This window comes from Zootoca vivipara, chromosome 17 (assembly GCF_963506605.1).
Source record: "Zootoca vivipara chromosome 17, rZooViv1.1, whole genome shotgun sequence".
NCBI lineage: Eukaryota > Metazoa > Chordata > Lepidosauria > Squamata > Lacertidae > Zootoca > Zootoca vivipara.
The window spans coordinates 24,716,828-24,740,200 of record NC_083292.1 but is presented as its reverse complement, the minus strand read 5'-3'; the positions used below and the strand labels follow the sequence as shown (position 1 = coordinate 24,740,200).

The 23,373-nt window shown below is 49.8% G+C and overlaps 2 protein-coding genes across 2 annotated transcripts in view; both read left to right on the top strand.

Annotated features, from left to right (window-relative positions):
- The first annotated feature begins 6,444 nt into the window (after nucleotides 1-6,444).
- LOC118075886 (arylacetamide deacetylase-like 4) lies at nucleotides 6,445-21,568 on the top strand. The gene is made up of 4 exons (XM_060269971.1): nucleotides 6,445-6,691; nucleotides 7,400-7,616; nucleotides 8,848-8,911; nucleotides 19,520-21,568. Exons 1-4 carry the CDS (start codon nucleotides 6,515-6,517, stop codon nucleotides 20,298-20,300), a joined length of 1,239 nt encoding a protein of 412 aa, XP_060125954.1. The 5' UTR covers nucleotides 6,445-6,514; the 3' UTR covers nucleotides 20,301-21,568.
- The window catches only part of LOC132591396 (arylacetamide deacetylase-like 4), a 30,197-nt gene continuing 15,713 nt past the window's right edge, over nucleotides 8,890-23,373 (top strand). The window contains exon 1 of the mRNA XM_060269970.1: nucleotides 8,890-8,911. The gene's annotated coding sequence lies outside the window, so the exon portion shown is untranslated. The remainder of the gene's footprint in view (nucleotides 8,912-23,373) is intronic.

The following is a 23,373-nucleotide window of genomic DNA, read 5'->3' as shown; positions in this document are numbered from 1 at the left end:
GCCTGCCTTTCCCAAAATTAGTGTTCACATTGGGGTGAAGAGGGCAAAACAAGATTAAGAACAGAAGCAGAAATATTTTGTTATTGGGGGGCGGGAAAGAAAGCATGAAGCACACAGCACAGGAGGACACACCTGCAGACATGGTCCTTTCCTGCAACATTCTCCCTGCCCCAATAAAGATGGGTGACTGTTAAGGAGAAGGGGGATTGCCAGGAGGTTGGGGGAGGTAGCAAAGAAGAGAAGGGAGGGATGTTAGGGTGGAAAGAGAGAAAAACACAGAAGACACTTCCCAATTTCAGTTTTTTTTATATTCCTCCTTATAGAACTAAAAGGTAAAGGTAAAGGGACCCCTGACCATTAGGTCCAGTCATGAACGACTCTGGGGTTGCACGCTCATCTCGCATTATTGGCCGAGGGAGCCGGCGTATAGCTTCCAGGTCATGTGGCCAGCATGACAAAGTCGCTTCTGGCAAACCAGAGCAGCACATGGAAACGCCGTTTACCTTCCCGCTGTAGCGGTTCCTATTTATCTACTTGCATTTTGACGTGCTTTCGAACTGCTAGGTTGGCAGGAGCTGGGACCGAGCAACGGGAGCTCACCCCGTCACAGGGATTCGAACCGCCGACCTGCTGATCAGCAAGCCCTAGGCTCAGTGGTTTAACCACAGCACCACCTGGGTCCCTTATAGAACTAGGAGACTCAAAAAAGAGGGAGGTTATTGGTGCTGATGGGGATTTTTTGGGGGGGGGGGGTGTTTACAAAAAAAAAAGAGAGCAAAAACAGCAACACAGGAGGACACATGCTTCCAGGCATACACACTGTCCAGCTATTTTGCTATTTTCTTGCATTTCTCAATCCCTCTTTGTAAAACGAAGGAGCTGTTAGGGAGTATTACTGAAGGTGGGGAGTATTTTATATCCCCACCCTTGGGTTTCACTATAATCCTGTCTAATGTTGGTGTAATTAAAGGAGTTCTTATCACTCCGTTTATCTTACTGCTTAGGAGCTCCTGCCTTATTGCAAAATAATTAATATTAATAATACCTTGTGGAGTGACAGTTGGAAGGAGCTAACTTGATGACCCAGCTGGATGACTTTAGAAGAGGATTAGGCAAATTCCTGGAGGAGGCTGTTCTCCCTCAACTATTGCAAGCTGGTTGCTAGCAATAACAAGTGAGAAGAGTTTTCTTGCATCCAGGTCCTGCTACAGGCATTTCAAGAGGCCTCTCCTTGGCCACTGTGCAAATAGGATGTTGGATGAGGTGGGCCGATGGCCTGTTCCAGGAGGGCTTTACTTATGTACTAACAGATGTTTTTAGTAAATTATACTAGGTCAAATTTTGGATCCGTGTTTTTATTTTTGCTGTATGGCTGAAGAGCGGGGACAGAAGGGGAAGACTGTTGTTGGAAGACAAAGATTGTCATTCATTTCTATAAATCTTATAAGAACTGTGCTACATGCTGCGAACATTTATTTGTGCTCGGAAATTCAACTGCCCGCCAACCAGCCATGGCCATTATTCCATGGAATCCATCTTGAACATACCATGTCACTCCATTGACCTCTAGTCACTTCTTGAACAACAGCCCATCGTCCCGGAGAACGTAATACCTGCAGCTTAAAATGAAAGTACTGTATCAGGGAGATAGATCTCCATCTGTCATTGATACTTTAGCTGTGATTCCTACATTGCAGGGGGTTGGACTGGATGACCCTCGAGATCCCTTCCAACTCTATGATTCTATTATATTTGAAGATGGCTATCATATCTCCTCTCGGTCTCAGGTTTTCCAGACTAAACATACCCAGCTCCACTGGGGAGCCCTTGGTGCCTGGGCACCCACAAAATTTTGACTGTGGGTGCCCAGCCCCTGCCGCCCACTGCAAGTGGCTGCCTTAGGCTACCTTTTTCCTATACTACAACGGCGACTGGGCCGAGGCCTCTGCCTCTACTGCAGGGCCTCTGTTGGGGCCTTCCTGAGGCCCTCAATGTTGGGGCCCCCTGCGCTTCAATGGCCCCGTTGGGCCCGCCAGAGGCCATGCCGGGCCCCGTTAGGCCTTCTGGAGGCTACAATGGGCCCATCGGGCCCTCTGGAGGCCTTAGTGCAGGCATCCCCAAACTGCGGCCCTCCAGATGTTTTGGCCTACAACTCCCATGATCCCTAGCTAACAGGACCAGTGGTCAGGGATGATGGGGATTGTAGTCCAAAACATCTGGAGGGCTGAGGTTTGGGGATGCCTGCCTTAGCGGACTTTATGGAGGCTGCGGTGGGTCCCGACGGGTCCACCAGAGGCCACGGCGGGCCTTCTGGATGCCGCAACAGGCCCTATTGGGCCTTCTCCTGCCACATGACATCACACATACGACACGCGTGACATCACATGCAGTGTGTTAAGCACCCGCAAAGTGGGGCAGAACCCGCTGCTCCTGCCCAGCTACTTCAAGCACTCCTGGTAAGGCTTGGTTTCCAGACCCTTGATCATATTGGCTGCCCTCCTCTGCACACCTTGGCCTTGGCTCGGGGGGGGGGGTGTCACATAACTCCATATCCTCCAACATTTCTCCACTGAAAATAGGGGTGTCTTCAGGAAAAGTGGAACCTTCGGGGAGGGGGGGGTTAAATCAAGTTTGGGACTTTATGCTCTGGTTTATGAAAGGTATGACTTGGCCAAAATTAAAGGTAAAGGACCCCTGGGTGGATAACTCCAGTTAAACTTGACCATGGTGTGCAGCACTCATCTCGCTTCAGGCTGAGGGAGCCGGCGTTTGTCCGCAGACAGCTTTCTGGGTCATGTGGCCAGCATGACTAAACCGCTTCAGCCAAAGTACCAACCAGCTTACAGAAGGTAGTACTGTACAGAGGTTTTCCTGTCATTTTCTTCTGGTATTTTTTTATATAAGGGGTTGGGAGTCTCAGGCCCAGGAGCCAAACGTGGCTGGATCTATTGTAATGGTGTGTGTAGCTTCCTCACGAGTAAGTGACTCCAAACCCCGTGCTTGGTTTTTACAGGGTTTTATTATATACATTTGTACAAGACAGAGCATCACAAAGCATGACTGTGCTAATCCGATTCAGAATCCGGAAGCGCCTCCCTCTGTGATTTTTATTTTATTTTTTGTTACAGGTAGGTAGCCGTGTTGGTCTGACATAGTCGAAACAAAAAATAAAAAAATCCTTCCAGTAGCACCTTAGAGACCAACTAAGCTTGTCATAGGTATGAGCTTTCGTGTGCATGCATACTTCTTCAGATACACTGAAACATAAGTCACCAGACCCTTATGAGGTGGGGAAGGGTATTACTCAGAAGGGTGGTATTACTCTATAAGGGCTCTTGTATACCCCATAAGGGAATAAGGGCATATTTTGTTTACAACAATACACAGGCTGGGAGCCTAAATGGCACCCCTCTGAAGGCTTCACCCAGGGCAGCAAACCTGGCTAGCTCCACTTCCCACCCCACCCACCCCACCCCCAATCTATGGCTCTGGAAGAGGGAGAATTTTTGTAAATGTCTTTCAGTGTGAGAACACCTAATTCTTCCCATTCAACGGTGCCCCACTCATCATCAAGAAAAAGAGTGAGGAGTGTTACAGCTTGACCAGCTGCCCACAGAGGACACTGAAAACCTGGCCAGATTTGTTGTAAGAATTTTGAGGTCACACATATAAAATAAACGTTCATAAGTGTATATATAAATCACATGTCTTAAAAAACGGTCCATGAAGGCAGTCCCAAAGCCATTTTGATTCTCCCAAACCGACCAAATGTTTCTCTGCAAGGAGGCGGGGGGGGGGGGAGTGAAGGAACTTTCTCACTGTCTCAAGAATTAAAGTGATTTCCATCTCAAAGGAATAGCCAGGCTGCCAAGGAAAGGCAAACTAAGAACTTTATTAAATAAATAAATAAATAAATAAATAAATAAATAAATACAGAAAACAGGATTTCACACTCAAGCCAATCTCCCAAGCAAACTAATTATACGTTATCTGCATACTGATAAGCCAGGAACTTTGAAGGTTCTTTCCTGGGAACACGCAACACCTTACAACAAAAGAGGCATTGACTCTGTGATACCCATCTCCTTATGTAAATCCTCTCTTCCCACCATATCTGTACCATTGAAATGAAGTGTAATAATAATAATAATAATTTATTATTTATACCCCGCCCATCTGGCTGGTTCTCCCCAGCCACTCTGGGGGGCTTCCAACAGAAATATTAAGATACACTAATTTCTTAAAGATTAAAAGCTTCCCTAAACCGTATAAAAGTAAGGGATTTCTATTGTTCGGGGCCTCTCTCCGTTCCTTTGTGACGCAAGGGGGACCCTGCTGCAGCAGTCTACTGTCATTTATTTTAAATAAATGATGAGACCTTTGCTTTTTCCAATCCTGGTGTGGTCTTTGTTATTTTTTTCCTCCCAACCGAAGGAGCCTAAAACCAAAGTGCTTCTGCACGGGGTGCACTCCTCCTTAAGAGGCTGAGACCCCTCTTTTGGGAGTATAAATTCCTATTACAGATTGAAGTGGCACACATTCTTGCAGGGGCTGCTTGCCCAACTTATCACAGTCAAGGATAGTAAAGGCAATTCTGGGATGGGGTTTCAGTGGCGTTGGACACACACTCCTTGAGTGACCACGCTGATGGATTACTGATGCTGCTGACATAGGATCTGGCTCAATAGATAGCCACTGTCCAAAGCCTTTCAACTGTGCTGTAAAGGTAAAGGTAAAGGGACCCCTGACCATTAGGTCCAGTCGTGACCGACTCTGGGGTTGCGCGCCCATCTCGCATTATTGGCCGAGGGAGCCGGCGTACAGCTTCCAGGTCATGTGGCCAGCATGACAAAGCCACTTCTGGTGAACCAGAGCAGCACACGGAAACGCCGTTTACCTTCCCGCTGTAGCGGTTCCTATTTATCTACTTGCATTTTGACCTGCTTTCGAACTGCTAGGTTGGCAGGAGCTGGGACCAAGCAACAGGAGCTTACCCCGTCACAGGGATTCGAACCGCTGACCTTCTGATCAGCAAGCCCTAGGCTCAGTGGTTTAACCCACAGCGCCACCTGGGTCAGTGCTTTTCCCCTAGAAAAATAGGTGCCAATACTCATCATGAAGTTCTTGTAGTAAGTGCCACACCTTTTAACAACAAAAAAGAGAGGTGCCAGTACTGCGTACCCTTGAGTACCCCCTGGGGAAAAGAAGCATTGGATGTACTGTGGACGCACGTTTTCAGTTTTTCTTGGGTGTGTGAACTTCAATCTTGGTGTTGCCAACTGGCAACTCTAAATACGAAATATTGAGTTTGAATTTCATAGGATTTCATGGTGTGGTTTTGTGCACTATTGCAGTAAACATTTATGATTATTAATAAGCAGTAGCATCTAAATATCTTTTTATAAATAAATGAACTAAATAAATGAAAGGTAGAGTTGTGTGAGCAGTAATCAAATATGTGCAAGAACAACTACCTGGGCAGGATTGGCTCCCATTGTGTGCTTGCACAATGACAATCCCTTTTGTCACCACAATGTCCTGGCAGGGGCAGTGATACTGTTGTTGGCAGGCAGGGCCGGTGCGTCCATTTAGGCGGACTAGGCCATTGCCTAGGGCGTGAAAATGGAGGCGGCACTGCCGAGCCTGCCCTGCAAAACCCCCGTGCCACCGCCGCCCTCCCAAAGCGTGCGCTTGCGCTCCTCCCGCCTATGGAGGGCATGCCGAGAGCTCCCCAGCGGCGGCGGTAGTGGTGGCAAGCGCCCGCAGCCGAAGCCTTCAGCTATGGGCGCTGCTGCCGCCCGCCCGCTCGCTCGCCGAGGAACTCACAGCGTCCCCTCCACAGGCGGGAGGAGCACGAGGCAAAAGGAGAGCTTAGCGCCCTCCCTCCTATGGAGGGGACGCCGAGAGCTCCCCAGTGGCTGCAGCGAGCAAGTGGCGGCAGCGCCCGCAGCTGAAGCCTTCAGCTATGGGCGCTGCTGTCGCCGCCGCCGCTTGCTCGCTGCCGCTGCCACCGCTAAGAAGCTCAAAGCGTCCCCTCCACAGGCGGAAGGGCGCCGAGCTCCCCCCTTGGCCCGCACTCCTCCCGCCAATGGATGGGGCACAGGGGCATCAGCAGTGTGCGTGCGTGCGTCATGACGCATGTGCCCGGGGGGCGCCAGAAGGTGTTTTTGTCTAGGGCGCAAAAAGCCCTAGCACCGCTCCTGTTGGCAGGATATCAACGCTGGCATGGATGTGTCATCCCTGAGAACATGGAGTTCTCTGAATCATGAGGCATGAAAGAGGCCAAAGTATTTTGTGTGAGAACATTTTGTGAAGATGTGTTGCATGGATAATGTCCTTAATAAAAGAAGGATGTGTTCCCTGATCTGATTGGGCTTCAGAGTATAGATATTCCATGCACCTCTTCTTGGCTGAGGATGTTCCCTTGCACATGCTGTAGACTGTTCTTGCACAAAAGCCACTTGCCGTCGGCCGAGGTGAGGTCCCTACCTCTGTGCTTCTGAGCTGAAGGGAAATGGCATTTGGTGGAACTCTGTGGATGCTGATATTATATATGATCATTTTCATTCACTTCTTGCTGTTTGCACGGGGAGTTTATTATCATTTTACGAGGACCCACATTCCTCCAGGAATCACCCACAGCATAAAATTACACATTTTCAGTTTTGCAATGGGATATTTCCTTGATCTGGTAAGTTTGTTTTACATATATCACAATCAAGGGGTTGGGGTGATACTCCCCCCATGAAAAAGGCTGCAATGTTTGGAATTTTTAGTTTAGAGAAAAGGCAAGCTGCAGGTGACATGATAGCAATCTATAACATTTGTGGATGTCATGGAGAAAGTGGATAGAGAAAAATGTTTCTCCCTGTCTCATGACACTAGAACTAAATGTTGGAAGACTCAGGACATGTTCACACTGGACATATTCAAACTATGGAGGTCTCTTTCACAGGGGGCAGTGATGGCTGCCAAGTTGGATAGCTATTCAAATTAACAAAGGAGAGGCCTGTGCAGTTCAAGGCAGAGATGCTTCTGAACACCAGATATGGGAAGGGGAGAGGGCTCCTGTGCTCAGATCCTGCTTGAAGGTTTCCCACGGGCACTGTGAGAAGAATCTGCTGGACCAGATGGGCCATTGGCCAGGACCAACAGGCTCTTTTTACATTCTTATGGAGAGAGAGAGAGAGAGAGAGAGAGAGAGAGAGAGAGAGAGAGAGAGAGAGAGAAGAGAGCTTCATGCCAGCCCAAACTGAGTGGTGAATGAAAGGCTATACAGTATAGTTGCCTCACATCTGAGATGTTCGTTCCACAGGCAGTGCATATATGCAAAATATGTTTTTTAAATGCAAAACCATCTAAGGCTGATCATAAATGCTGAATGTTTTGGTTTAAACAGGGAGTGTTTCTGGAAAAACTGGGTATTTGCCATAGATTTGTCATCTTGAGGGCTGTGTACGATGCCATGCCAACAAGGAAGGACTCAAAGTTGATTAGAAAGGACCTGGTTTTTGATGGGGTGCCCGTGAGGGTGTACTGGCCCAAGACATCACCTGCTGGGAACAGGAGAGGAATCATCTTTCTTCATGGAGGCGCTGGACTCATTGGAAGCATCCGTAAGTTATTTGAAAGAGTCTTGAAATGGTTCGCTATATTGTTTGAGGAGAATTTGGGGAGCTATGTTAGTACAGTATAAGAGTCCTGAAATGTTTGCTATGGAGGGCTTTGGGTGGCTTGTACTGCCCCTGTAGGCAACTTAAGAATAATGCAAGATGGGATTATGAGGTAAGAAAACGGGGCTGAGGCCCCCTGTTACAAAGGCATCTAGTTCTGTAGTAATTCTGTGAACAGCTCTGAAATTCTGTGACCTCCGGGTATAGGGCGGTATATAAATTCGGAGTCGGTCATGACTGGACCTAATGGTCAGGGGTCCCTTTACCTTTACTTATTTATTAAGTAAAGGTAAAGGGACCCCTGAGCAGTAGGTCCAGTCATGACCGACTCTGGGGTTGCGGCGCTCATCTCGCTTTACTGTTTGTCCACAGACAGTTTTTCCAGGTCATGTGGCCAGCATGACTAAGCTGCTTCTGGCGAACCAGAGCAGCACACGGAAACGCCATTTACCTTCCCGCTGTAGCGGTACCTATTTATCTACTTGCACTTTTGATGTGCTTTCGAACTGCTAGGTTGGCAGGAGCTGGGACCGAGCAACGGGAGCTCACCCCGTCACAGGGATTTGAAACGCTGACCTTCTCATCAGCAAGCTCTAGTCTCAGTGGTTTAACCCACAGTGCCACCCGTGTCTCCAATAAATAAGTAGAAATATATAAATTAAAATTCCTACTCTCCCAGTCAATGAAAAATCCTAAAAATGTCAAAGAAGGTGTTTCTGCTTCATGTACCAAAGGACTTCTATGAAAGGGCACTAAGAGGTGATCAGAAGTAACTGGAAAGCCAATAAATCCGGGTGGAATTTTGGTTTGTTTTTTTACCCACTGACACTGCTTGACCTCTGTTACAGATCAGGAGAGGGTAAAACCTACAGGATGGTTTTTAGCTAGTGATGCCCCATTTACAAAGAGTTGACTGCAACTGAGTTTTCCCCAGAGGAAATTCATTAAAAGTTGTTGTTTTCTACAATCAAGTGGAATACAGTATACAGTACATTTTATGACATAAAATTAAATAAATAAGCTCATCTAAATTAGCTATACTGTACTGTATCTCTTGATTTCAACAGATTTACTTTTAGGAAAACTAAGACTGGTCTCATCTCACAATTATTTCAGTGTTCATGACCAGGGAAAATTGTAATGGAGGTGTTGTGGGGCTTGTGTTTTCTTCCAGGAACCTCTGAAAATGTCTGCTGTTCCATTGTCCACGAAAGTGATTCAGTGGTTGTGAGTGTCGGGTAAGTGGTTTCACTCTCTTGGTATCCGAAACAATGCGTAATGCCTCTCAGTTTCCAACCTTTCCTGAGCCCAGAGGAATAATGATGATGATGATGATGACGACGACGACGACGACGACGACAATAATAATAATAAGAAGAAGAAGAAGAAGAAGAAGAATAGGACCCAGGTGGTGCTGTGGGTTAAAACGCAGAGTTTAGGGCTTGCTGATCAGAAGGTCGGCGGTTCGAATCCCTGCAATGGGGTGAGCTCCCATTGCTTGGTCCCAGCTCCTGCCCACCTAGCAGTTCGAAAGCACATCAAAGTGCAAGTAGATAAATAGGGACCGCTCCGGCGGGAAGGTAAACATGTTTCCGTGTGCTGCTCTGGTTCGCCAGAAGCAGCTTTGTCATGCTGGCCACATGACCCGGAAGCTGTCTGTGGACAAACGCCGGCTCCCTTGGCCTATAGAGCGAGATGAGCGCCGCAACCCCAGAGTTGGACACGACTGGACCTGATGGTCTGGGGCCCCTTTACCTTTACTTTTATATTCTTTTTATGATGCCCATCTAACTGGGTTGCCCCAGCCACTCTGCGTGGCAGCCAATGAAAAAAATATTATGATTATGATCATGATTGTGATGATAATTGTCACAGTGGCCGGAGTGGGCTACTTCAGAGTAACGACGCTACGCAGCTCTGCATTTTATTCTTTTATTGGTGCTGCGTATTTACAGTGCTGAAGTCATTGCTATTTACACGGAGTGATGTGGTCAGTCGGTTTCAGAACCTCCGAATGGCTTTTGGCGCGTCTTTCTCCAACACAAAAGCTTTGGCAGACCCATCCTCTTTCCCCTCCTCTTTCTGCGTAATTCCGGAGTTGGGGGGATGGGTCTCCCCCCTTTATTCGCCCCTTCCTGTCCCACCTGGGACCCTGGCTCCTCTACCTTGCCTGAGCCTCGGCCCCGACTTCCTGCTTCCCCACTGGCATCGGAACTCTCTCTGCTTTCCCCTGTGCTCGGGGATGGGCTTGAACTCAGGAGGGGAGGGACTTCGCGATATCCCCTGTCCCTCACATCCACTCCCCTCCCAAGCTCTCCTTCACCCCTCCCCAGGTCCCCCCCAGGTGTCGGTGACGACTGGAAGCCTAAGAACTCAGTACCGTCCGAGCCCGTTGGTGTGAACACCTCCCCCCAGTCCTGCGAGCCCCCCCCTTCCGCCTGGGAGGACGGGAATCCCAAAAAGTCCGTGGCGTCAGAGCTGGTAGGGGTAAAAATGTTCTGCCAATCTGCTCCTTCCTCTGACTGGGTGGATCTCGGTGACACCCATACCTCCTCCTCTGGTTCCTCAAACTCCGCTTCCCAGCGCCATGGTGAACTGCTCTCCCGTGCTTCCTCCCCCTCCCCCTCCCTTTCCATGTGCCAGGGCTTGGGTCTATGGGGAAAGAGGGCGTGAAATTCTTCTACCAGGAATTCCTCCTGTATCTGAGTGGCTGGGACCCATTCATTCTGCGACGGTGGAGCATCCTCCCATGCCATGAGGTACTCCAGGCCCCCCACCCCCCACCTTGAGTCCAGGATGGCCGTGGCCTCATTGAGTTGCTCCCTGCCTTCCCTCTCCCCCCCTCCCTCGGGGGTTTGTTCGCTGCCTCGGAGCCTGCTGCTTTCCCTGTACGGCGACAGCAGCGATCTATGAAACACTGGGTGCACCCTCATGTCCTCTGGCAGTGCCAGCCTGTATGCCACCGGGTTGACCTGTTGCGTGACCGTGAAGGGGCCCAACCTTCTGGGCGCCAGCTTTTTGCACCTCCCTCTGATGGGAAGGCCCTCCGAGGACAACCAAACTTTGTCCCCCACCCTAATGACCTCCCCCGGTCGCCTGTGGCGATCTGCCCCCTTCTTGTACGCTTCCTTGGCTCTCTCCAAGTGTTCTCTGAGCTGCTGGTGCACCGTCTCCAGTTCCTCTGCCCAATCCTCAGCCTGTGGGCCCTCCTCCTCCTCCTCCCCCTCCCTCTCTGGGAAAGATCTGAGGTCGCGCCCGTAATTGGCCTTAAAGGGCGACACCCCTGTGGAGACGTGCACCGCATTGTTGTAGGCAAATTCTGCCAGTGGCAGGCGATCCACCCAGTCCGTTTGCCGCTGGCTGACGTAGCATCTCAGGTACTGCTGCAGAATGGCGTTGACCCTCTCCGCCTGTCCATTGGTCTGCGGGTGTCTGGCCGTCGACAAGCTGACCTCCACCTGCAGGAGGTTCATGAGCCGCCGCCAGAACCTGGAAACAAATTGGCGGCCACGATCCGAAATAACCCTTAAAGGTAATCCATGCAGTCGGAATACGTGGTCAACAAACAGTTTGGCTGTCTCTTCTGCAGAGACCGCCCTGGCACACGGTATAAAGTGGCACATTTTGGACATGAGGTCCACCACCACCAACACTGCGGTCTTGCCCCTGGAAGAAGGCAGATCTGTGATGAAGTCCATGGACACCACTTCCCACGGCCTGTGTGGTGTGGCTAAGGGCTCCAGCAATCCTGCTGGCGCTGCTCTGACCACCTTTGCCCGCTGGCAGGTGTCACAGCCCCGTACATAGTCTCGAACATCTTCCCGCACCCCTGGCCACCAGAAGTGTCTCATGACTAGGTGAGCGGTTTTGTCCCTCCCAAAATGACCCGCCGTTGGGTTGTCGTGCATCTGCTTGAGGACCGTACGTCTAAGCTGGGTGGTGGGCAGGTACAGTGCACCCTTGTAGAAAAGCAGCCCCCTGCGTGCTGCAAAGTCTTTTGCCTGCTCCCCCCCCCTCTCAGTTCTCTGAAGATGCGGGTGGCAAATTCATCCGCTGCCGTCAGTGCTGTGAGTTCTGCCTCGCTCACCACTGCTGCTCCGCAGGACCATGCTGACGGGGGGAAAATGTGCCTGGGTGCCGGTGGCGCCTCCTCCTCCATGTACTCTGGCTTGCGGGAGAGGGCATCCGCCCTGACATTCTGCTCTCCCGGGATGTAGTGTATGGAGAAGTTGAAGTTCGCGAAGAACTCTGCCCACCGTATCTGCCGCTGGTTGAGCACCCTGGCAGTTCTCCAGAACTCCAGGTTTTTGTGGTCCGTGCACACCTGGATGGGGTGCTTGGCGCCCACCAGGAAGTGTCTCCAGTGCTGGAACGCAGCGTGGATCGCAAGAAGTTCCCGATCAAACACCGTGTAGTTTCGCTCTGGCTGGGTCAACTTCCTGGAGAAGAAGGCACAGGGTCTCCACTCTCTGTTGGCGTCCAGTTGCAACAAAATGGCGCCCACAGCTTTATCAGAATCATCTGTCTCCACGCGTAGGGGCGCGTCCTGAACCACGTGGAACAGGTTCTGGTCTGAGGCGAACACCCTCTTGAGGCTTTCGAACGCTGCTTGCGCCTCTGGTGTCCACCTGAACTTCTGCTTGCCTCTCAGGCAGTCAGTGATGGGAGCCGTAACGCGAGAGAAGTTCTTGATGAACTTCCGGTAGAAGTTGGCGAAGCCTAGTAGGCGTTGGGCATCTTTGCGCGTCCTGGGGCTGTGCCAGTCCAGGATGGCCTGCACCTTGTCCTTGTCCATTGCCAGCCCCTTGTCTGACAGCTTGTAGCCCAGGAAGTCCACCTCCTTGGTGTGAAACTTGCACTTTTCCAGCTTCACATACAGGTGGTTCTCCTTCAGGCGCTGCAACACCTCCCTGACATCTTTCACATGCTGCACTGGGTCATCGGAATAGATAAGGATGTCATCCAGGAAGACCAAGCATTTCCTGAAGAGGAGGGACCCCAGGACGTGGTGCATGAAGGCCTGGAAGCATGCTGAGCCCCCTTGCAACCCGAAGGGCATCACCAGATATTCAAAAGAGCCCAGAGGCGTGAACATCGTGGTTTTCCATTCATCGCCTTCCCGGATCCTGATCAAATTGTACGCCCCCCTCAGGTCTAGCTTGGTGAAAATCTTGCCCCTGCGTGCCGCTGTCAGGAGATCATCCACCCTGGGCATGGGGAACGCCACTGGCTCTGTCACTGAATTCAGCCGTCTAAAATCCACCACAAGGCGGCGCTGTTGCGTGTCTTTCTTGTCCACCCAGAAGACCGGGCTGCCCCCTGCTGCCTTGCTTTCTCTGATGAACCCCCGCTTGAGGTTCTTGTCGATGAAAGCGCGCAGATCCTCCAGTTCCTGGTCTGACATGGCGTACAGCTTGGCTGGGGGTATAGTTGCCCCTGGCACCAGGTTGATCTGGCAGTCAAAAGGCCTGTGCGGGGGTAGGTGGTCGGACTCCGCTTCGCTGAAGACCTCCTGCAGGTCCCAGTACGGCTTGGGTATCGCCTCACCCCCTTTGACGTGCATGGTGGCCACCGTGGCTATTGGAGGCCCCTCCCCTGGTTGGTGCTGCATGCAATGTTCCAGACAAAAGTCCGACCCAAACGTGATGCATCTCTGGTGCCAACTGATGGAGGGGTCGTGGCGCGCCAGCCAGCTCATGCCCAAGACGATGGGCGGGTCTGAGATGGTGGTGACGTTGAATGCCAGTGTCTCTGAGTGCCTTCCCACCGTCATTCTCATGGGGGGGGGTTTGATGAGTGATGGCCCCTCCCAGCAGCTCTCTGCCGTCAATGGTTGCCACGTGCAGAGGAAAATCCAGCTGCAGAAGCTGGATCTGGTGCTCTTCTGCAAAGTTTCTCGAGAAGAAGTTCGCTGACGCCCCACTGTCAATTAGGGCGAGGACCGTCAGGGGATAGCCATTTGGGAGCGTGAGCGTCACTTCTAGAACCACTCCTGCTCTGGGAGGGGTGGGCTGGCTCTGCTCCTCTCTGTGCGGGTGGGTGGGCTGGGGCTGTTGTCTGCTGACTGTGCCTGGCTGCTGCCCCTTGTCTCCTGCAGCCAGGCTTTCCCGTTTCCCTGCTGTGGTGCTGCGTCAGTGGGGGAGGGCACAACCGTTCCCGCCTTTCCTTGCCACTCCCTGCGATGTGGGCAGTCTCTGACGAGATGCTGGGGGGAGTTGCAGAGAAAGCAATTCCCGCCCCTTCCCTCCTTGCGTCTTGGCGCCGCTGGGGTTTGAAAAGCCCCCCCGCGCGCGCTATCAATCTGCATGGGTTCCTGGTCCTGGCTGGCCCCAGGCGTGGCTTGAAAGGGTTGTTGGGGGAGTGGCTTCTCCTGCGACCGTGGGAACCAAGCCCGCTTTGCGCGCGTTGCTTGCTTGTCGCTCCACCGGGATTCCTGTCTCACCCCCACCGCCAGAGCCGCTTTGCTCAGCTGATCCATATTACTGGGCTTTGGACCTCTCGAGAGCTCATCCTTCACCTCCTCATGCAACCCCAAGTAGAACGCCGCTTGCATTGGGGGTGACTCTAGTTCCCACCCCAATCTGTGCACCAGCATGGTGAATTTCGCCCAATACGCGCGAACTGTCATATTTCCTTGGCGTAAATTATGAAGTTCCTCCTTAGTCTGGTCCATATGACTATCGGACGAATACATCGTTTTCAAACCTTCTAGAAAAAGTTTGACATTCTTCATGCAAGGATTCTTTGTTGCGATTAACGGTCTTAGCCACTCCCTGGCTGCCCCGGTAAGGTGCTCCACAATAAACGCTACCCGGTGCTCATCATCAGGGAACTCATCGTGGTGCAGCTCAAGAGCATACACAATCTCAGTCTCAAAGCCCTGATATTCCCTCGGGTCTCCATTGAACTTGCTTACTAGGGTCCCGGCTCTCCTTCTTGGCATCACTTGGACTTGGGGTGCCCCTCCCGCCTTGTTTTTCTCTGCATCCAGCTTGTTTTGGAGGTCTACCGCCACCGCCCTTAATTCCTGCTCTCTTTCCTGTAGCGCTCTCACCTGTTCCGCAAGTTGTAGCCGGTCGTCCTGGACCTTCTTAGTCTCTTCTTTAGCTGCCTTCAATTCCCCCTGCGCCTGCAGCGACAGCTGCTGCAGTTCTTGCTGGGCTTGCTCCGCGATCTGCCGCCATCTCTCCGCCTCTGACACGCTCATCCCGGCAACTCCAAAGTAGCCCAAAAAAGGATTCGGAGGTTGCTGTCACAGTGGCCGGAGTGGGGTACTTCAGAGTAACGACGCTACGCAGCTCTGCATTTTATTCTTTTATTGGTGCTGCGTATTTACAGTGCTGAAGTCATTGCTATTTACACGGAGTGATGTGGTCAGTCGGTTTCAGAACCTCCGAATGGCTTTTGGCGCGTCTTTCTCCAACACAAAAGCTTTGGCAGACCCATCCTCTTTCCCCTCCTCTTTCTGCGTAATTCCGGAGTTGGGGGGATGGGTCTCCCCCCTTTATTCGCCCCTTCCTGTCCCACCTGGGACCCTGGCTCCTCTACCTTGCCTGAGCCTCGGCCCCGACTTCCTGCTTCCCCACTGGCATCGGAACTCTCTCTGCTTTCCCCTGTGCTCGGGGATGGGCTTGAACTCAGGAGGGGAGGGACTTCGCGATATCCCCTGTCCCTCACAATAATGATGATAATAATGATAATAATTATTTTTATAGGTAGGTAGCCGTGTTGGTTTGACACAGTCAAAACAAAATAAAAAAATCCTTCCAGTAGCACCTTAGAGACCAACTAAGATTGTCATAGGTATGAGCTTTCATGTGCATGCTCACTTCTTCAGATACACTGAAACAGAAGTCACCAGACCCTTATGTATAGTCAGAGGGTGGGGAGGGGTATTACTCAGAAGGGTGGTGGGAATGGGTGATTGGCTGAAAGGAGTGGTAAACCTGTTGATTACTGTTAACGACTATACACCCATCTGACTGGGTTGCACCCAATGAAAAAATAGTAAAACCACAATACATCAAACACTAAAAACTTCCCTGGACAGGGCTGCCTTCAGGTGTCTTTTAAAAATCACATAGATGTTTAACTCCTTGACATCTGCTGGGGGGGGCATTCCACAGGGCGGGTGCAACTACCAAGAAGGCCCTCTGCCTGGTTCCCTGTTACCTCACCTCTCACAATGAGGGAACCGCCAGAGGACCCTCGGAGCTGGGATGGACGATGGGGATGGAAACGCTCCTTCAGGTATACTGGGCAACAGCTGTTTAGTTAGCACCAACATTTTGAAGTGTCCTCGGAAACCTACTAGGATCTGTGATAAGAATTCACTTCAACACCAGCTTGTTCGTTACACATGTGAGAAACCACCTTTTAAATAAACCACAGAAAACTGTTTTCAAGTCCCGCATCCTGGTTAGGGACCTGGTGTTTTTATTTGTCTATTGCAGCCATCCCCAAACTGAGGCCCTCCAGATGTTTTGGCCTACAACTCCCATGATCCCTAGCTAAGAGGACCAGTGGGTCAGGGATGATGGGAATTGTAGTCCAAAACATCTGGAGGGCCAAAGTTTGGGGATGCCTGGTCTATTGCAATAGGACAGAGCTCAATTCAATGTGCCAGTTAAGAAGGTCTGTCCGAGGCACATCAGATCAAAAGCTAACACAGCACACAGGGAGTCATAAAACTTCCCCTTAACCTGTGTCAAGAAAGGTCACACAGGTCATTGGATAGAAAACAAGTATGGCGTCTTCCTGCTATCAAACCCACCCCCACCCCCATTCCTTGGGACCTGTGTACTTTAGGGGCACAGTTTACCCATTCAGCACCAGGGACCATTCAGCACCAGCATCCCATTCACCAGAAACAGTACTTCAGTCTTGTTGGGATTCAGCTTCAATCCATTAACTGCCATACAGCCAGATAAAGTTTTAAATATAACTAGCTGGCCCGGCCACGCATTGCTGTGGGTAATCCCTGTGATTCCCCCCACCCTGTCCCGATCCATGACGTATCCCACCCCTCCTCCCTCCAACACCCTGGCTCATCCCTGTGTTTCAGTAGGACACCCTTCCCTCTGTTGTCCCCTCCCCCCTGTATCACCATACATTTGCCCCTGCGCACACATTGTGAACATTTTTATATATTCAGATTTAAAAAATTTGAAATAAGAACATGAGAAGCAGACGTTATTATTGTTTAATTTTATTTTTGGGGTTGTCATTTATTTTGGTGGGTATTGTATGATTTGGGCATTGTTGTGTGTTTTGCTGTTGTGTGTGTGTGTGTGTTTTTGTTATTTGGATTTTCTAATTTTGGAGTAGGTGACCCAGAGAACCTAGAGAAGTACTTTAATAACAATAATAACAATAACAATAATAATAATAATATAATTTATTATTTATACCCCGCCCATCTGGCTGGGTTTCCCCAGCCACTCTGGGCGGATTCCAACAGAAAAATAAAACACAATAATCTATTAAACATTTAAAGCCTTCCTGAACAGGGCTGCCTTCAGATGTCTTCTAAAAGTCTGGTAGTTGTTTTCCTCTTTGACATCTGTTGGGAGAGCGTTCCACAGGGCAGGCACCACCACTGAGAAGGCCCTCTGCCTAGTTCCCTGCAACTTGGCTTCTCGCAACGAGGGAACTGCCAGAAGGCCCTCGGTGCTGGACCTCAGTGTCCGGGTAGAATGATGGAGGTGGAGACGCTCCTTCAGGTATACTGGACCGAGGCCATTTAGGGCTTTAAAGGTCAGCACCAATTGTGCTCGGAAACGTACTGAGAGCCAATGTAGATCTTTCAAGACCGGTGTTATGTGGTCTCGGCAGCCGCTCCCAGTCACCAGGCTAGCTGCTGCATTCTGGATTAGTTGTAGTTTCCGAGTCACCTTCAAAGGTAGCCCCACGTAGAGCGCATTGCAGTAGTCCAAGCGTGAGATAACTAGAGCATGCACCACTCTGGCTAGACAGTCTGCAGGCAGGTAGGGTCTCAGCCTGCCTACCAGATGGAGCTGATAGACAGCTGCCCTGGACACAGAATTGACCTGCACCTCCATAGACAGCTGTGAGTCCAAAATGACTCCCAGGCTGCGCACCTGGTCCTTCAGGGGCACAGTTACCCCATTCAGAACCAGGGAATCCTCCACACCTGCCCGCCTCCTGTCCCCCACAAACAGTACTTCTGTCTTGTCAGGATTCAACCTCAATCTGTTAGTCGCCATCCATCCTCCAACCGCCTCCTCCCGGGGTGGGGGGCAATTAAATAGCGAAGACCCACAGCCCCGTAGCAACAGAAGCCGAGTTCCAAAGCACCCGAGCTGTTTGGTTCCATAAAAAACCCAGGAAGTGGCAAGGGGAAGGTAGGAGATTGTAAATTGGGGGGGGGGGTTTGGCCACTGCAAATATCCGAGGACTTAAACTGGGGAGAGAAAGTGCATGGTTGGTTTTTTTAAAGACACAGAGGCTAGCAATCAGTCATAGTATAAAGCGTAGGTTAAAAGGGGCATGAGTGCCCTTCCTTAAAATGGCCATCGGAGCCTCGCATGTGACACAACACCCGCTAAATTTTAAAGTAAAACCCCCTTGCCGTGCCCCCAAGTGCGTTGCTGTGGGTTATCCCCCCCGGGCCTAGTGGGGCCTACATAAAACAAACGCCGTGCTGCGATCTGCGATCCATGCGCTTGCCCTCTCCCCCCTCCTGGACCTAGTGGGGGCCTGGCGGCCTGGCAGGGGCCTACATAAAACAAAGGCCGTGCTCACCCTTCCCCCCCCTGGGCCCACAGGGGCCTGGCAGCCTGGCAGGGGGCTACATAAAACAAAGGCTGTGCTGCGGCCTGCGATCCAGGCACTCCTCCTCTCCCCCCATGCCTAGTGGGGGCCTGGCAGCCTGACAGGGGCCTACATAAAACAAAGGCCGTGCTCCGACCTGCGATCCGGGCGCTCGCCCTCCCCCCCGGCCGCCTTGGTGGTTTCAGTTGCTTATTTGATGATGTCATTATTTGGTTTGTGGGTGTGGTGTAGATTTGACAGGAAGGGAGGGGGTGTACTGTGGGAGGAATTCCACTTGAGGGCACTGTTTTACTTGGTGGAAAAGCAGGTTTCTACCTGCACAGGTGTGAGATTTGAGGGATTTGTTTTCTGCAAACACTCGGGGAGTGGCATGGATCGTTGTGTCCGAATTTCAGGACGATTGGTCAAGTGGTTACGGAGAAAAGTGGAGCCCACACTTTCACCATGCGCAAAATGGCGGCGCCCATCGCATTCGGGTTACGAACTATTCGGGTTACGAACTGCGATCCTGAACGGATCGCGTTCGTAACCCGAGGTATTACTGTATATAGATGATTTTGCCAGCAATTAGAATAGGTGTTCATTTTTTAAATTTAGATTTTTAAGTTTGGGGCGTAAATCCCTTTGACTTTGAACATAGTAAGAACTGGATCAGCCCATTGTGTTCTCAGTGGCGGTAGCACATCATGCTTGTGACTAGTACGTATTGGTACGAGTGATTGCTAGGAGTCTTGCCAACCAGATCAGGAGAGCTGCAGTGGAACCCGCTAATGGACAAGGGACAGCAAGAAGGAAGCCGCTGGAAGGTAGAGAAAGGTGTGTTTGTAATGAAGCAGCCTACTTGTCCAAAGGGAATATTTGCATTTGCTTTCCATTTTTGTCTCAGGTCCCACCCACAGGTGCTATGTGGCCCCCACAAGGTTGCACAGAAAGGAAGGTGGCCCTAGGGGTGAAAAAGATTCCCAGCACTTGCAATATGTAATGCAGGAAAATGGTCTTTTTCCATGAAGTGTATGGTGTTGAATGTGGGTGATATCTTGTTTTCTCTTTAGATATCGTTTAGCTCCTGAGCATCCCTATCCAGTCCCTGTACTGGACTGTTTAACTGCTGCAATACACTTTCTGAAGAATGCCAAGGAATATGGAGTGGACCCCAACTGCATTGCCATTGTTGGGGAGAGTAGCGGAGGCACTTTTGCTACTGCCATTTGTCAAGAACTGGTGACCAGAGAGGACCTCCCAAGACTGCGAGCTCAGGTCCTCATTTACCCAATGCTCCAAACAGTGGACTTTGATTTGCCATCCTATCAGCAAAACCAATTAGTTCCTCCATTGTTCAGGGAACGAGCTATCAAATTTGGTGGGAGACATCTCACTGGGAAGGACATAAACGTGGATGGGGTGATAAAAGGTGCCCATGTCCCTTATGATTTGAGAGAGAAATACCAAAAATGGATCAGTGCTGATTACATACCAGAAGAATTTAAGGCCAGGGGCTATGTCCCTCACGCTCCTGCCCCATTTTCAGAAGAACTCTATGAGCAAGTTAAAAGATCTGCTGAGACAATGTTTGCCCCCCTTCTAGCAGAGGACGACATAATCCGCCAGCTCCCAGAGACTTTCATTCTAACTTGCGAGTATGATATTATCCGGGATGATGGGCTATTGTACAAGAAGCGGTTAGAGGACAACGGTGTGCCAGTGACATATCATCATCTTCCAGATGCATGTCATGCAACAATCTCCTATTTGGGTTGGGGGCCACTTGAATTTCCGAGCTCAAAGAAATCTTTGCAGCATGTGGCCCAGTTCTTAAAAGGTTTATATAAATGAATGACCTTCTTTGTCTTCCAATGGCAGCCTTCCCTTTCTGTAGGGGGACAATCCCCCTTTCCTATTGACCAATCCTAAAGTAAGAAGAAAAGGTATTTGGAAGATATTTAGCAATAAGAAAGGAGCTCCTGTGCAATAAACTAAACCGATCTAACCCCTAGTGAATGATATGAACTCATTTACTTACACCAGCATTAGACAGGATTATAGCGAAACTGAAGTTTGGGAATATATTTACCCTTCAGAATTAGGGCCATGGTACCAGAAGTATCTTTCCATATGTACCTATTCTGACCAGATGTATACACCTGAAAGCAGACCGGGATCTACGAAAGAGGGTGAGGGACCGATGAGATACGGTTCTACTGCACAGCCCCAAGCTATTGTCCCCCAGCTATTGTCAGCACTAACCAAAGTTTCCAGAACATTTTGAAGGTCACCTTCATGTTGAATGCATTGCAGTAAATAATCTAAATGGGAGGTTGCTAGTGCTGATCTTGACAAGAATATAATGCCACAGGCCAGCATGGGGGGGGATAATGGGGGTAAGGAGGAAAAGGACACAGAATAAGAGCTCCATCATAACTGACAGACCGCACTTGAATCAGAGGGAATTATCTTACCCTCTCTCTCCAATTTCAGAGTTTGGGGGAAGGAGAACTATGCCTATATGCAGAGGGGGGACACCAGGAAGAGATGGGTGCTAGAAGGTGGAGTGCAACTCAGCTTGCAGAAGAGGCATGGGGTTAAGGCAGGGTGAGGGCCCCCCAGACTATCCCTGTGCCTTTAACCTCTCAGCTGATCTATACGGTTTACTGACCCAAGAGCTTCAAAAGGTAAATGGAGTCAATAAGAGCAACCCCTATTTCAACAAATTATTGGCCCAGTTATCCCAACAGCATGGGAGAAAGGAGATCTACCTTATCACGAGAGTGAATGATTTCAGCAAGAAAGCAAATACTTTTTCATTCCCTTCCCCCTCAAAAAGGACGACTTTAAAGGTTCCAAGCTGAAAAGCCCTATCTGACGGACATCAGAGCCAGACCCCAATCTGGTGATGCAGTTACTCAGAGTTCCACCAGGGAATTCCACCAGAATTTTCACCAGGGAAATGTTGGAGGGTATAGAGTTATGCAAACCCCAAGCCAAGCCTTTAGAAGACATCTAAAGCCAGCAATGTATTGGGAAGTTTTGTAATGTTTTTGTTTTGTTATGTTTTTATATAAGTTGGAAGCCACCTAGAGTGGCTGAGGCCTCCCAATCAGATGGCTGAGGTATAAATAATAAATTTGTTGTTATTACCGTATTATTATTACTAGCTGGCCCGGGCACGCGTTGCTGTGCCTGACTCAGGGTCCTTTTTTCCCAGGAAAGGGGGAGGATATGTTGATTTTATAACACCTCCCCCCCCCCGTTGTTGTGTCTCACCCCTGTGATTACTCCCATCCTGTAGTGACCCATGAGGTATCCCCCTCCCCCCACCCTGGGTCATCCCTGTGACTTCCCCCATGCTGGGTCAGCCCATAACCTATTCGGGCCCCTCCTCCCCCCACCCCCCACCCAGGGCTCCACTCAGGATAGTCTGTAAAGTAGAGTCGAGGCCTAGTCTGTAAAGTAGAGCCAAGGCCTAGTCTGTAGGCTGTAAAGTGGAGCCGAGGCCTAGTCTGTAAAGTAATGTTATACTCTGTTTTAGGACTCCAGACATATACCAGATGAAACAAAAGTTCAGGCAGCACAGTTTCAAAGTTATGAAAACAGGTTTATTGGTTCTGTCAGACAAAATCAATAGGTGCAGCAGATGGCAGACTTCACACCCCCATGTGGTTGTGCAGTGGGTTAAATACATTTTCCAAACAGCAAAACTCAGCCCCTTCCCACCCCTTTGCAGTATTTCTTTAACCCTTTGCAGCATTTCTTAGTTTCAAGCTGCATTGCTATTTTGCTCCCCCCAGGGGGTGCTGAATAACTATTATTGCATCTAAATAGCTACTCGAGTGCAGCTGCACATCGCTTTGCATATCTCCTAAACTTAGGCATCTTTGCGGTTTAGCCAGTTTCGATTGTTCTTAGGGGACTTCCATCGGCCATCATAACAACAGGAGTTTCGGCTTGTGTGCAACGAGAAATTTGCACGAGGGACATACTATTTTTAACTAAGCTGAGAGATGTAGACTGTCATTTCTCTGACATCTAAGCTGTATAGGTGAAATGGAGGTTTGCACTAGAATGGCCAGTTTCTGACCAGGGGTGGTCAGATTTGGTCAGAGTTGGCCAGATGCCTCATTTCCCCCTTTCAAACAAGAGAGCAGCTGTCCTGCATCCTCATCAGTTTGACCTCTCTCTGTCACTGCCATGAACAGAGGCATCGTGCAGGGGTAGGACATGGGTCTGCATTGCTGTATCTGTTGAGCAAATTAACATTTGTCGGACCATTTGGAGAAGACAAGTCAAATAAACATGTTAGCGTTTCTATCAGCAAAACTTCTTTGTGAACCAGACCCATAGGCTTTGGGGGCCAGGACTTCTCAGGTCCCATTTTGCACACATGTCTGACTTATATCCTACAATCTGGGGCTCTGGTTATGGCAGACCAGGATTGTAGTCTGTGACCAACACTGGGTTGTTCAAAACCTGGGTGTTTTCCACCCTCCCTTGTCATTTGCATTGACAGTATAATTCCAAGAAGCACCTCTAACCATTATACTGATTGTTATTAGACAAAATAATCATTAAGGCTTTTAAACAGGTTTCAACATTATCAATAAGCAAACCAATATACTAGGTTCAAATATTAAAGGACATTTTCTGCAAATGTTTGTTGACTGTCAGTTCACCTTTTATCAGATTTTCTGGGCATCTGGTCAGAACATTAGCAGGTGTCCAGTTCAAACACAGCAGACTCTTTGGTTTCAAGAAACTGTTCTCAGCAAAACAGTGAAAGACATAAAGGAATATTGCTTTCTGATTGAACTCTTTACATACCCTGTTTCTCATATTTTAAGACATACCCATAAAATAAGCCATAGCAGGATTTTTAAGCATTCAAGGAATATAAGCCATACCCCGAAAATAA